Raw genomic sequence first — 13,489 nt, forward strand, 5'->3', positions numbered from 1 at the left:
AGGAGTGAAGATAGGAAAGAACAACCATGCTCCTTCCACAGTGACATTTCTCCATGCCAGGAAAAACAATTGCTGTCATGTTGTGCTGGCTCTACATATGCTTTGTGCCTGGTGGAATGGGGCAGGTTCGACCCAGATGCTGCTGCTCAGAGCTTGGACACAGTTTTGAAGAGCTGATCTGAACATCAGGGCTTTGAATTTGGCAGAAGCTGCAACTATTTCATGTTGGATCTAACACGGTAGTGTGTAGGGTGGTAACAAAATTATTTGAACTATTTTTGCAGCCAAGATGTAGCACAGGCACAGTATGATTCTGCAGGACAACAGTCTTGAACTCTGCAACGCTCTGCCAGTTTTCATGGCAACCAGCAAAGATCTTAAAATTTAGTGACTGTCACAATGAATTAGTTATAACTTGCAAAGAGGAGAAAGACAAGAAAACAAAATCAATGCTGTACTAGAAAAAGCTCTAAGTCTGTAATGAGGATAAAGCTTGTCACCAGCTCCCCTAGAAGCTTTACGCAGAGCGTCTGTGGACTTTTATGATACCAGTCCTTCGGTGAAAGCTTCAGATTCTCCAAAGCCCACTGAACAGTGGATAGGAAAAGGAAAAAGGTCAGTCCTACACAAATACATCAGAACATGTTGCTGTAAGCAGTACTGTGAATGGAACTGTGAATGGTGCTTGTTTTCACCTTGAGAACTGCGAGGACAGGTTTGGGACATGAAAGAAGCAAGAAAACGGAAAGCCAAGTGGGGTATCGGGAAAAAACTCCCGTCTGTGAGGGTGGGCAGGCCCTGGCACAGGGTGCCCAGAGCAGCTGTGGCTGGCCCTGGATCCCTGGCAGTGTCCAAGGCCAGGTGGGACACTGGAGCTGGGAGCAGCCTGGGATAGAGGGAGGTGTCCCTGCCCATGGCAAGGGGGGTAACAACATAAGCTTTAAGGTCTCTTCCAACACAAACCATTCCACAATTCTCAGTCTTCCCAGCTTCTCCAGACCCCACCTTTTCTCCTCAGCTCGAGAAGCGCTGCAGACAGATAAATCCATCACTTCATTCAAATGCCCGGATCCAACGAAGCGTCATTTTTCAAATGATAATAAAAGAAGGTGCAGGGGAGGTTGGGGAAGCGTGGGGAGCAGAGTACCTTTGTGCAGGCTCTCCAGGGGCTCCAGCACGCCCCTGCGGAAGGAGGCCATGGGGTCCTGCACGCAGGAGCGCAGGCTGAGCAGGCTCTGCAGGTGCGGCTCGCGCAGCAGCTGCTCCCGGTAGGCGCCCAGCTGCGGCGAGCGGCACAGCAGCGCGGCCACGTTGTGCACAAATTCGGGCACCAGGCACGTGTAGGCGTTGTCAGCCTGGCAGTAGTGATAAGCCACGACCTAGCAAAGAGAAAAGAATGAAAAACACCGTGTCTTCATCAGAGATGTCACATCAGGACAGCTGTAAATGCAGCGGTTTTTCCTTTGGAGAGTTTGATCTGCTCTGGCAGGTGAAGTCTTTAAGAGCAATGAGTGTTAACTACCCATGACAAGAATCCAGACAAATCAGTTGGTAAAAACAGGCACTGATCCTGAAAAATGACTGGACCTCCCACTTGAGGAATAAAGGAAATGAAGCTGTAGCTGTTTGCAGACAGACAGTGACAGCGGTTGACACCCCTGAAGTGCTGTGCTGAGCTCGGATTGTGCTCTGAGCTCTGGTTAAGGACTTGGTGCCACTAATAACTTGTGATTGCTTTCTTGAACTTATTCTTTACTTGCTTTGTTTTCACAGGTCAAGCTCTGTGGAAATGGACAGACAGCACTCCCCAAGTCTACCTTGGAAGTACAGAATCCCCTGAACTGGGGGCGATGCCAGGCTCACTGTACTCATACACTGTGATCCCATGCTCCATTCAAAAAAAATCAATTAAATTAAATAATAAATAAATACGAATTCCCTTTTTCCCAGCTTTTCCCTGATTTTTTCAGCTCAGCAAACTCTGCCAGAACCTGCTATATTCTGTCCACTTATTAAAATAAGCAGAAAACCAGTGATGTCTTCTCAGGCCATGCTGCCAACTTTATTGTTTTCTTTAGCAACATAAAAAAGGCCCTCAAAAATCTATCTCTGCTTTTGAATCCCTTGGGAAGCTGCTCTGGCACAACTCCAGTTCAGCTTCTCCTGCTCCCTTGCTGCCTCCAGCCTCAGGCACTGCCTGCCCATTTGGAATGAGCCTCTACCAGGCACAAAGCTTTTCTCCAGCTCCCATTCTGGACTGGATTTTCTTTTCAAATATCACTGAGTATCCAAAAATACCCCAGCAAGGCAGGTGGGAGCAGTTCTGTACCAAAACCACCACTGCCCTGGAGCACTGCAGCACAGAATGTTGCAAAATAAATTGCATTTCTGAACTTGGGAAGGACACTGCAGCTGAGGACACCATGCAAAGGAAAAGCTCCTCTGGGGCTCGGGGCAGCTGGGATGAAATGTGCCCATGGCTTTGGACATGATGAAGGCTTTCTGTCTCTCCACCTGCAGTATCTAACCCTTGGAGTGCAGGAGGCTCCAGGCTGGCCAGGACGGTGAAGGAGGGTACCAAGGAATGAACACATCAGGCTGGGGTCCTCAGCTGCTGGCTCAGCACTGGCTTTTCATTTCCACTATGAAATTACCAATGGGGTATAATGCAGTGCTTTCCTTCCCCAGCCAAAGCAAGGTGTGACACATGCAGTGATGGGAAAGCTGGGCTGCTATTTCAAGCATCAAGCCCTAATACATGTATTTAAGTTTTAATGGATACCTCCAAATTCCTTACGGAATTTTTCCTGCCAGCCAGTAGGAACATAATGAATTCCCTTAGAGAACAGCACTATGTAAAGTAATTATAAAGGTAATTCTATCTTTTCATCAATTTATTTGGGGATTATAACTTGTGCATTTCACAGAATGAAGTTTGTACCTTGGTATCAGGTTTCACTAACAGAAATTACCCAGATTTCCTATGCAACTGGTGTGTAGACACAAAAATAAAGACTCTTTTAATGAGAGGCCAATTAATTTCTTCCAAGAATCTGAAGAGCCATGTCATGGAAAAAGACTCTGTTGACTGGATAAGCCAAAAAACAAACAAAAAACTAACAAAAAACTCCCTTGTATACCCTGGAAATTAACTGTTCAATGGAAAAGTTGTGCTCTCTATCAATAAAAGCTTCCTTTTGCACAGATCTACCTATTTTTCCTTAAAATAATGTTTAAACAAGTTCCAACCATGCCTTATCATGAACAAATCCTTGAGTTAAACATTTAATTTTATGTAGAAACTATTACAATAAATGAAATCACGGGAACTTCATGTGGTTCCAGAAGTATGGGCATGCCTGGATGCTGCGTTCAGCAAATTATTTTTTGTCTGATACAATTTAAGACATATTTTTTCTAATTGTAGTTTCAATTTGAACCCAGTCATCCCATTGCACTAAATGCTATAAACACTAAATTAGACTTCCAAAACTTTTAAACTTTTATTTCAGATATCAGGTTTGTTAAATGATTTCCTTGTTGTAAAGTTTGACTAAATTCAAGTCACTGGATTGCAAAGCACATAAGGCCTAAAAGCAACCCTAAAGCAAGGAGTGGGCTACAACAAAGGATGGGAAAAGTAACACCTAAATCCAGTCAAGTGCTCCAAGTACCTGCTCATGTAATTTTTGTAAGGGCTGAGAACAGAGTCTAGTGACTCCATACTGAGAAACCAAGGTGTTGTGGGTTTTATTTTAAATATCAAATGCCGGAAGTTAAGAATTTATATAGTTTCCTTTCTTGTTTGAAAAGGAAAATAGTTGACACTTGTATGATGAGTATTTTACTTCCAAGGAGAACCCCCTCTCCTAAAATGATGTGTAGACTCCAGCTGGCTACACACTAAAGCAGCACATTTATCATGAGCTTCTTGGTAGCTCATTTTTCTAAGTATTAATTATGTGTTGCAAGACTTGAGGAACACCAGATGTGGGGACAGAGAGCACAGTGAACGGACCATGGCCAACATGACCCCATTTCCTCGTAAAGTGGGGTCAAGGAGCCCCAAAACACTCATTTACTCTGAAATAACATAAACTTCATCTTTGTAACTGCCAAAGCAGAATGACAAAGACATTATTTGTATTCCCTCTAGGTGTTTAACCCAGAAGCTCTTCAGGAGTCTCTTCTCCCAACCCTTCCAACACCAGCCGTTCTTACTCTCCCTTTTTTGCCACAATCAATTCCCAATTCTGCCTTCGTCCAGCCTCATGTAATCTTCATCTTCCTGCTGTCCAAGGGAAACAGCTGCTGGATGAAGGATTTTAAAAGTAAAACAGCTATTGCAAGGATAATGGAAAATGCTGGTGGATGAGCAGGCAAGAGTCTCATGAATGGAGCAAGAGGAAGAGGGTGAGAGTGCAAAGGAGAGGGGGAAAAATGAGACACGAAAGAGACTGTGTATCAGTCATCAAGTACAGAGGGTGAGAAGGGACTGAACTGTGAGGGAGGAAAAGAAAAAAAAAAGAAGGGAAACAAGTGACATGGCAGGAGAGGGAGAAGATAACAGCAGCAGGGGAAAGGCTGGAAGGGTAGAATGAACATCAAAAGAGTGTGAGGGTCTGGAGATGGCTCAAGGGAAATAAGTTATTTTTAATTATTAGCACAGGCCCATTTCAAGCAGTTCTCCAACACCACTTCTGAAACAGAATCTAGTCCATTATAGGCAGCATTCCTTTGTCATCACTTTGTAGTTTGTCTTGGCTTCCTTCTGGAAGCATGTCGTGCAAGGACTCCTGGACCAACCTCCCAGATCCCTGAGCTCACAGCAACATCCCTCCCCCTCCAGAGATCTTAAAGGGCTTCAGCATTGTATTTTAACCTTTAACAAGATTTTTTTTTGACCCATACAAAATAGGTTCAAATAAATGCAGTGTTAACACGCTGACCTGCCACTATGCCACATGCCAGGCACAACGCCAGCTGTGACAATGGGAACGGCCACCAGCATTGCACATGACTGTGACCCAGTATGTGGCACTGGGTGACCCAGTTTATTAGCAATGTTCATTACTTTTACATAGCTGAGTGTGCTGCTAAATGCTCTCTGAAATTCATTAGTGACCCAGGGCATCAAGGCTCAGCAACAATGAATCCCTCACCTCTATGTAAGGCAGGAGCACTCTCCTTTTCTATGCCTGCAGCAACGTTAGTGATGCTTTGGATATGGCTTGGAGGATGGGGAGAAGAGCCTCTGGAGCCACCAGCTGTGTTCAGCATCAGCAAAATGCACTAATGCAATGGATGTGCAGCTCCTCCACCAGCTGCTCTGCATGGGGTACAATCCATTAGTGCAGCTGAGCTGGGTTTCAGGTCCATTTGTTTAAGTGCTGCTACCACAAACCACCACACAGCATCCAGAAACCCGAAGAATAAAGCTGTTCAATGGGTTAGTTAAAACTGGGCAGCCAATCCCTTAAAAATCCTATGTGAGTAAAGGATAAACCTCCAGGGAAAAGGGAAGGTCAGCATGGCAGGACCAAGTCAAGCTCCTGCGAGCCAATCAGCAGTTACTTAGTTCTAAAATTAATGATTTGTGCATCTCTGACATTAAGAGCTAAATGCAAACTTTGCCCCCAAGAATTTACTGAACAACCATGCAGAAAAGTACAGCCCTGAGTAATCCAGAGGAGGAAAAGCAACTGTCTGTTCACCTTTCATTTCTGTCACCACAGATACTGAATATTTCTGAATACTGGGATAAGTGACATTTTCAGAGGGAAGGGGAGTGGGTGAGAGGAAAACGAGCTTCCCACCAGCATTCTGGAGCCTGCACCAACCATTACCTAAGACTGTTTGTATATTATTAACCTGCTTTTGTAACGATCTGCATTTCTCCAGCACAGTGACCTCAGCCCAATCTGAGAACATCCTGCTCTGCTCAGTGCAGGCAGAGGTGGAACATCTGCACACAGCTTTATCCAGTTCCTCACATACAGTTCACCCAGCTCTTAAAATAACCCTGACAACTGTGGTTGCCCATCACTGTCAACACCTTCTTCTGTACTTCAATTATGACTTCAGTGTTAAATGGGAATATAAAACACACACATCCAAGAAATACTTTTCCATCCAGACCAAAGGGGTCTTCTCTTCCTTTGGCTCTTTTTCCTTCAGCCATGTGGACAAAACCTGTCTAAGGAGGCCATCAGCAACTCTTTTTTTATTCCATAGCTACTGACACAGGAATATGCTGTTCCTCTCCCTGCTCCTCCAGCACTAAAGGCACTTCCAGTCTTTTTTTCTCCTTCTTTTCATTTTTGTGTCAGACCTTGGAAAACCTTTAGCTTATCTATATGAAGGTTTTCCTAAACTGTCCCCTCAAATGCAGATTTAGAAGCTGAATTATTTTAACCAACTGTTTTTGCTATTGTCTACTAGCTGTCTAGTGGTTTTGCTCAGCTAAAAGTTCAGCATCAAAATTCTCATGATGCCTCAAAGGCAAGGCAGACACGTGACAAGGAAGTGACTGCATGCACAACAGAGAGCTCCACGCTGTTATTTTAAGGAATTTCCAATTCTGCTGCCAGGTCAGCAATGCTTCTTCCCCCAGCGTCACTTGGGACGTCAGAGTCCACAGCTGCAGCAGGACAGGGAGGGCTTGTTTGATGGAGGAAGACATCAATGGCACAAATCAATCCATCTGCTGCTGACAGCCAGGACTCCTCCGTGGCGATGCTGGATTGTGCCACCCCAGGAGGTTACTAAGAGTGCACATGACTCCCAGCTATCAGTCTGACAAACATCCTTTACCATTTTACTTGTCTTTATCCTTCTTCCTGAGGCTTGATAATCCATCAAACTCACTGTTTGTAGTGTGCTGCACAACCCTTCTGGAAAATGTTTTGATGCAATAAACCAAACTGCTGTTAATGACAAAGAATAAACAGGAACATGGAGCTCAAAAAAATTAATTACAAAATTGAACAGAAGAAAAAAACTCCTGTTTTTTCAGAACAATTTCCTTTCAGGGCAGGAAATGAAGCTTTGAGTGAGGATTTAAGGATGTGCTTTATTTCAATGCATGTCTTCATCCAACACACCTGGAAGTCACCCACTCTTCCTAATAATAAACCACTAATATCTGGTTACATGTCCCTTCCAGCATCAGTTATCCAAGGATCAGTACCTGCAGGGATCACTCTTCCTTTTACTAGCCAGGGAATGGGTGTGAGGCAGATGAGCTGCTGGTCCCAAGGATCCCAAAAAGGGGAACAGCAATGCTGGGAACAGACCCAAGGCCTCCAAATGCTGAATCAAGCCGTGCTGCTGCTCTGTGCCATCCCAGGAACTGTGTGCTTAACATGATGGAGTTTTTGTAAGTTCCATGTGCTGTGTCAGCAATCCAGGCACAAGAGGCGATTCCAAGTGCTCTAAGGTCAACTCATCTGCTTTGGCATTCGTTCATCAAGGCATGACATCTGGATGCTGGGCGCTGTTATTTCTGGAATCTGCCTCCATTTAGAGCAGCGACGATTTACTGGGAGATTAATGATCTTGCTCCCAGTGATAATCCTGCTGCAGGCACTATTGACAGCACATCTGACAGCAACACATTGGATTTATTCTACCAAAAAGAATTTGGCTAAAGTATGAGCAGGACTTTAAAACCCTGACCTAAAAGTCTGCAGTCAAGGTATAGCAACCTATTTTTACTTTAATTTTTTCTGTCAGGATTGTTTTTACCTCTTTCTCCAGTGATCAGAGATGCCAAAAAAGCTTCTGTGAGTGATCTATGTCATGGATGCGACACAGTGTTTGAAAAAGCCATATTCCTTCCCTTTTCCAGGAGGAAACTGAAGCTAAAACGGCATCCATTTATCAATTACATACCCAGCAGGATGACTTAAACACACAGGGGAAGTGATAGATGAGGTATTTTAAGCAGAGATAGCACACTTTACTGCCCTTTCTGGTAGTCTGCAGAGCTTCAGATTTGCAAGGAATACAATGACTAATGCATCCTGAACAAAACCAGACCTGGGCATTGCATTCCTTCCAAGAACTCTGTGTGGAAGAGGAGAGTATCAGACCTTTATTTCTTTATTTATGCAGCACATGCTCCCTGCCTGGCCCTCTGGGTGCAGCAGGAGAGCAGGCAAGACAGTATCTGGCACAAAAAGCCAAGTAAAACATGTCCTGGTAATAACTTAGGACAGAGACTTTTCTTGCTATTTTCCTCTCCAAAGTTGGAGCAGGTGGCAGGAAAGCATTAACTGCTCCCATCCTCCCAAAAGGTGGAGGAAGAGCAAGAGCGAAGTCCTTGGATTTCAAAGCAATAGAATGGCACCTTTCCACCACCACAAAATTAGGGTTAAATCTCAGTAATGCAATAAAATTCAAGCTGTAAATCTCGTGTACATAAGTGATAGTTTTCCATACAAACCACAGCTGCCAACAAGGAATTTCTATATTGTTGCAAAGGCTATGGAATACTTTGCAGAACTTTCTGAAAAATTCCCGAGTGCACACACAGCATTAACACCCAGCTTGGGCCTTCCCCAAGTACAGTACCTGCCCTATTCAAACAAAACACCGCTCAAACACTGGGCAATTTTGCTCTCAGTGTGCTGAAGGAAAAACACTGTGTCATATCCTAACATTTGCAATGAGAAAGTAGGGTGGCTGTGAACGACAAACCCTGAGAGAAGCAGGGGAGTGTATCTGATGTCGTGGGAGCTTCACTTTAGAGAAATAACCTTCCCAGGTACTGAAGCTCCTCTCTCGAGGCTCCCCGCGGCAGCACGGGTTTCCAAGCAGGAAGGCTCCCGGGAGCTCCGTCCCAGCTGCCATCCCCAGGGCAGCCAGCCAGGGCTGGCAGGGCTGTACCTGCGAGGCCAATCTCCTCATGGCCTCCTCCTGGCGCCGGCGCATCTCGGGGGTGCCGGGGCAGCTCCCGCTGGCGGCGTGGGCGGCCGGCGGCTGGGCCAAGGGCGGCTCCCGGCCCGCGTCCGCATCTGCCGGAGAGAGGGGACAAGCACCAGCATTAATCACCACCACAAACCAGGCAGCTGCTCTTTCCTACGCATGGCACTTCAAATGCTTCCCACAAATACTCTGATGGAGATTTCAGGGATTTCCAGGCCAGAAGCTTCTCAAGAAACTTCTTTTAGAAGCAGGAAAGGACCACTAAGAAAAAGCCTTGAGCTTGTCTTATTCATCTTCTCCCCTGTAATTTCATTGACTTTAAAATAATGACAATAAATGGAGTGAACTGGGCCCTCTGGCAAGCTCTGCCTTCAGGTTTGCTGGAGTTGAGTGCAGAGCTCTCTTGCTCTGCATTTCTGCCAACAGACCTTCCCTTGCTATGAACAATCACTGGTTAATTTGGTTCCAAGTCCTCCTTCAGCACAGACAGCCAATTCTCCTGAATTACAGGCCTATTTTCTAACATAAATAAACGAAGAGCCCCAGCTAATACAGCCATCTGAAGCCCATTAATTTAATCAGGAGGAGAGGAGCAGCAGCAGCACAAGGGTCTGGAAAAGGCTTGCAAGCAAGTCATAAATTATCCTGGAATCATCTCTGGCAAATTTAACTGTGCTCTAGTGCATTTTAGCTGCTTCTTTTGCCTGGTAAAGCAGAAATCGGCTTCACCAGCAGATTGCTACAGAAGCTCATCCACCCGTCCTTTGTGGATAACATTCCCAAACCATTTTTATTTTCACTCCTAAGTACTCACATGGAGGATTTTTGAATGATACCACAACATGCAGCACTTGGTGATGTCTAATTATTGATTACTTTAAGAACTCTGAAGTGCAGTCTGTACTGGCAGAGCATTCTCCTGACTGGACTGCTGCAGTACATCCCTGAGCCCGGCTGGCAATAATCATGCAAACAATGACCCATTTAATGGCAAACAACAGAGGAGGACGACTGCTGACTCTATAATTAAACCCTGAATTTGTTAGAATGAGGCACGTTCTTGATTCTGAGCATAACACCACTGTCACCTGTATTAATTTTCTGAGAGAGGAGTTAGAAGTGAGGCTGTATTCACGCCAGTTTAATTAGCTGATTGCACAACTGCCGTAGCAGAGTCAGATCACCTGATCAGCACGTATTAATTAGCATAGATTTAATAAGCATTATAGATTTTTTCTCAGCATGTGGAAAAAGAAATGACAAAAAAACTTATCACAAAATCAGAGATGAATCACAGAATATTCTGAATAGGAAGGGACCCACAAGGATCTTGCAGAATAATTATTATCTTCTATAGCTAGACTAGTGCTTGTGACCTCTTCAGGAAATCAAGTCAAAGTAACTATTGATTCTGAAGGTTTCCATCCTAATAACTAACACTGAGGAATCATTCAGCTTTCAATTTCAACTCCATGGACACACAACTAAACAATGTGTTAGGTGGCACCAAGGATCTTCATCCTCTGTGGACAAAGGGTGCAAGGCACCTCATGTGAGAAATCCAGCTTTTAGTCCAGGAGTTTAAGCACAGTCATCTCTTTAATGTCCACCATCACCCAGAGCAGACTGGGGACACACACTCGCAGCTGGTGCACTGCAGAGCTGCAGTTAAAACCCAGAAACAAGCCCTGCCTTTCACTACACATTGCTCATTTAGCTCTGACAAGTGCCACTGTTCAACACGCCAACCCCGGTGACATTTCAGCTCTTCCAACAGGCCAAGAGCACAGCATTCCAGTAAACAGATTTAACTACAGCTTTACTGAGATACAGTGACCTACATCCTTAAAGATACCTCCAGGTACCTAACTCAGTATTTTTAGTCCTGTCTTACTCACTTACTGAGAGCTGAGTGATTCTAAAATGTTGTCGTCTCCACCTGCAAACCTGCCAGAGCGTAGTGATGGGAACTGGATGGGATCAGAGGAGGTGGAGCAATCTGGGGTCCTGAGCCTACATTGGCTCGTGACCTGCATGGAGTATTTATACCATGATTCAATGAGATAAACAATCCATATGGGAACAAGGATGCACTGGCATGGATTAATAATCTTAGAATACTGTCTGCCTGATCCGGCTGGAGATGTCATGAGCAGGGGGATTGGACTGCATGACCTTTAAAGGTCGCTTCAAACCCAAACCATTCTGCGATTCTATGACTCTAAAACTGGAGTCTTCCCAATCAGGGAAAGTCTGTGATGTTTCTAAGCCAGGTAAGTCAGAGACAGACTACTCTGACTCTTCAGAAAGCAGCTTTGGAACAGGAGCAGTATAAAAGCTGCCTGTTGCAGTACCTAGAGGGACTCCAAGACAGCTGAAGAGGGATTTTACAAAGGGCATGAGTGATAGGACAAGAAGAAATCGTCTCAAGCTGAAGAAAGGTAGATTTAGATTAGATATTAGGAAGAAATTGTTCCCTGTGAGGGGGGGAGGTCCTGGCAAAGGTGCCCAGGGAAGCTGGGGTTTCCCCATCCCTGGAAGTGCCCAAAGACAGGCTGGATGAGCCTTGGAGCAACCTGGGATAGTGGAAGTTGTCTCTGCCCATGGCAGGGGGTTGGAATGAGATAATCTTTGAAGTCCTTTCCAACACAAAGCATTCAGGGCTCCTACGACGTATTTCTCAAAGGAGCTTCTTTTGCTTACAACACAGACTAAGCTGATTTCTTGGGCCTGAAGAGTACTGGGGTTATTTCAGCCAAGAGCACTCTAAAAGCTGACTCTGACTTTGGAGAGCCACGTCCTTACGTTTTGGAGAGGCGTGGGGGCTGTCGGAAGCGATCTGCCTCATCCTGGTGCCGTGGCAGCTGAGCGCCACCAGCCTGGAGACGATGGCGGTTTTGCCGAAGCCGATGTTGCCGACGATGACCACGCCGCGGTTGACGCTGGCGTTGGAGCTCTGCAGCTGCGCGTCGATCTCGTGGAACACCCAGTCCCGGCCCACGAACACGGACTCCGTGGTGATGCTGGGCACCTCGAAGAGCAGCGGCTTCAGCGAGATGTCGGGGGGTCGGTAGGGCGCGAAGCGCACTGCAAAGGAGACGTGGGAAGAACGTCAACATCCACAGCAGAGTTTGGAAAGGGATGTTTATCTCACACAGAAATCCTTCTGTTACTAAACGTGAAAAGAAACCACTATTTAGCCTCAAAAGGGCTAAATTATTTTTTAGTGTTTCTAAGAAGCATGTGAAACTCTCTTACCCACAAGACAAAAAACGCATACAGTGAGGAAAATCCCTTGGAAATTATAAAAACAACTTAAGGAAAGCAAACGACTGCCATATTACATATGCAGATCCCCAACATATTGGGGGAGTGGGAACTATCCTCTCCTCCATCCCAAACCTCACCCAAAAACCCTGGTTCTTGCCATCCTGCAGCACTGCTGACATTTGCTTTTTGGAGAAGAAAACCCATAGTACATCACAACCATCAGCTTGTGCCTTGGGTTACAGGAACCTGAAAAGCCTCAAATTCCCAGGGATGAAAATAGGGAAAGACAAAATTGCCTTCCCCATCCTATTAAAAACCTGTGACTGGAATGAATCCTTGTCACACTCTTAGTGTTGGGATTCCTCTATTGCTCCCCTGCTTAAAATAATTGATTTAACAAAAAAATAGCAGAGACAATCTCCCATTTAGTCTCTCCCACTGGGATTTTGGAACACTGGGAACAGACAGTAGGCTGCAATGTGTGCCCCAGCACAGGGCCAGGAATGTCTTCAGTATTTCAGCCCAGTGCCAAGATTAGGGATATTAAAATTAAACACAAGTTTAGGACTTCCAGCTGGAACAAAGAGCTGCTCTTTGTAACAGCCCAGATTGATGCAATTTCACAGCAATAGCTGCAAAATGCAGCATTTCAGGGAGGAACCCTGAATTGCATGCATTGCATATGCAATGACATGAAAATATTTCCAAATATTGATGGTTTGCATTTGCACATCTTCTCCTTCTCTTTTTAAAAACAGCACAGCACCTCAGGTAGGATCAGAAACAATTTTGTAAAAATTCAAACACTGCTGCTATTCTCGCGCAAGTGTCACTAAAAGGGAGGGGGGAACAAAATGCAGAAGGAATATGTAGTGCTACAAGGGTTTCTGGAAAACAATTTGATTCTGTTCCTACAATAAAGTTGAATGTTTTGGATGCAATCACTGCAAATTACACAGCCTTGGCAAGATGCTGCCTCTGAACATATGGAAATTTGGTCTGTCAAACTTTGCTTTCTTCACTTACTGCCTGCTAATGCACTTCTAGAACTGCCTCAGCAGTCAGGAAGATTTCATTACAGACTGCCATCCAAAGCTCAGAAACCCATTCTTTGAGGGGCTGATGTGCTTGGTACGAAGCCCAGCCAGGCTGTACCAGGTTGAGCATGTTGGGTGAAAACCCAGCCTGTGCCTTCCAGCTCCCCAGTTCTTCATCCTAAGCTGGTGAGCTCAAGAAAACTGCCTAGAAAACAGGAAAGTTTCATGGGTGGCCAAAAGAAACCCCTCTTCTA

The 13,489-nt window shown here is 45.2% G+C and overlaps 1 protein-coding gene across 7 annotated transcripts in view; it reads right to left on the reverse strand.

Annotated features, from left to right (window-relative positions):
• Positions 1 to 13,489, reverse strand: part of TANC2 (tetratricopeptide repeat, ankyrin repeat and coiled-coil containing 2) — a 160,174-nt gene that overhangs the window by 45,243 nt on the left and 101,442 nt on the right. For all 7 annotated transcript variants that reach the window (XM_056512115.1, XM_056512113.1, XM_056512112.1 and 4 more), the window contains 3 exons: positions 11,734 to 12,015; positions 8,890 to 9,017; positions 1,148 to 1,379 (listed from right to left, as the gene is read on the reverse strand). In XM_056512115.1, coding sequence (XP_056368090.1) covers positions 1,148 to 1,379; positions 8,890 to 9,017; positions 11,734 to 12,015 — 642 coding nt within the window. The remainder of the gene's footprint in view (positions 1 to 1,147; positions 1,380 to 8,889; positions 9,018 to 11,733; positions 12,016 to 13,489) is intronic.

This window comes from Oenanthe melanoleuca, chromosome 27, assembly GCF_029582105.1.
Source record: "Oenanthe melanoleuca isolate GR-GAL-2019-014 chromosome 27, OMel1.0, whole genome shotgun sequence".
Classification (NCBI taxonomy): domain Eukaryota; kingdom Metazoa; phylum Chordata; class Aves; order Passeriformes; family Muscicapidae; genus Oenanthe; species Oenanthe melanoleuca.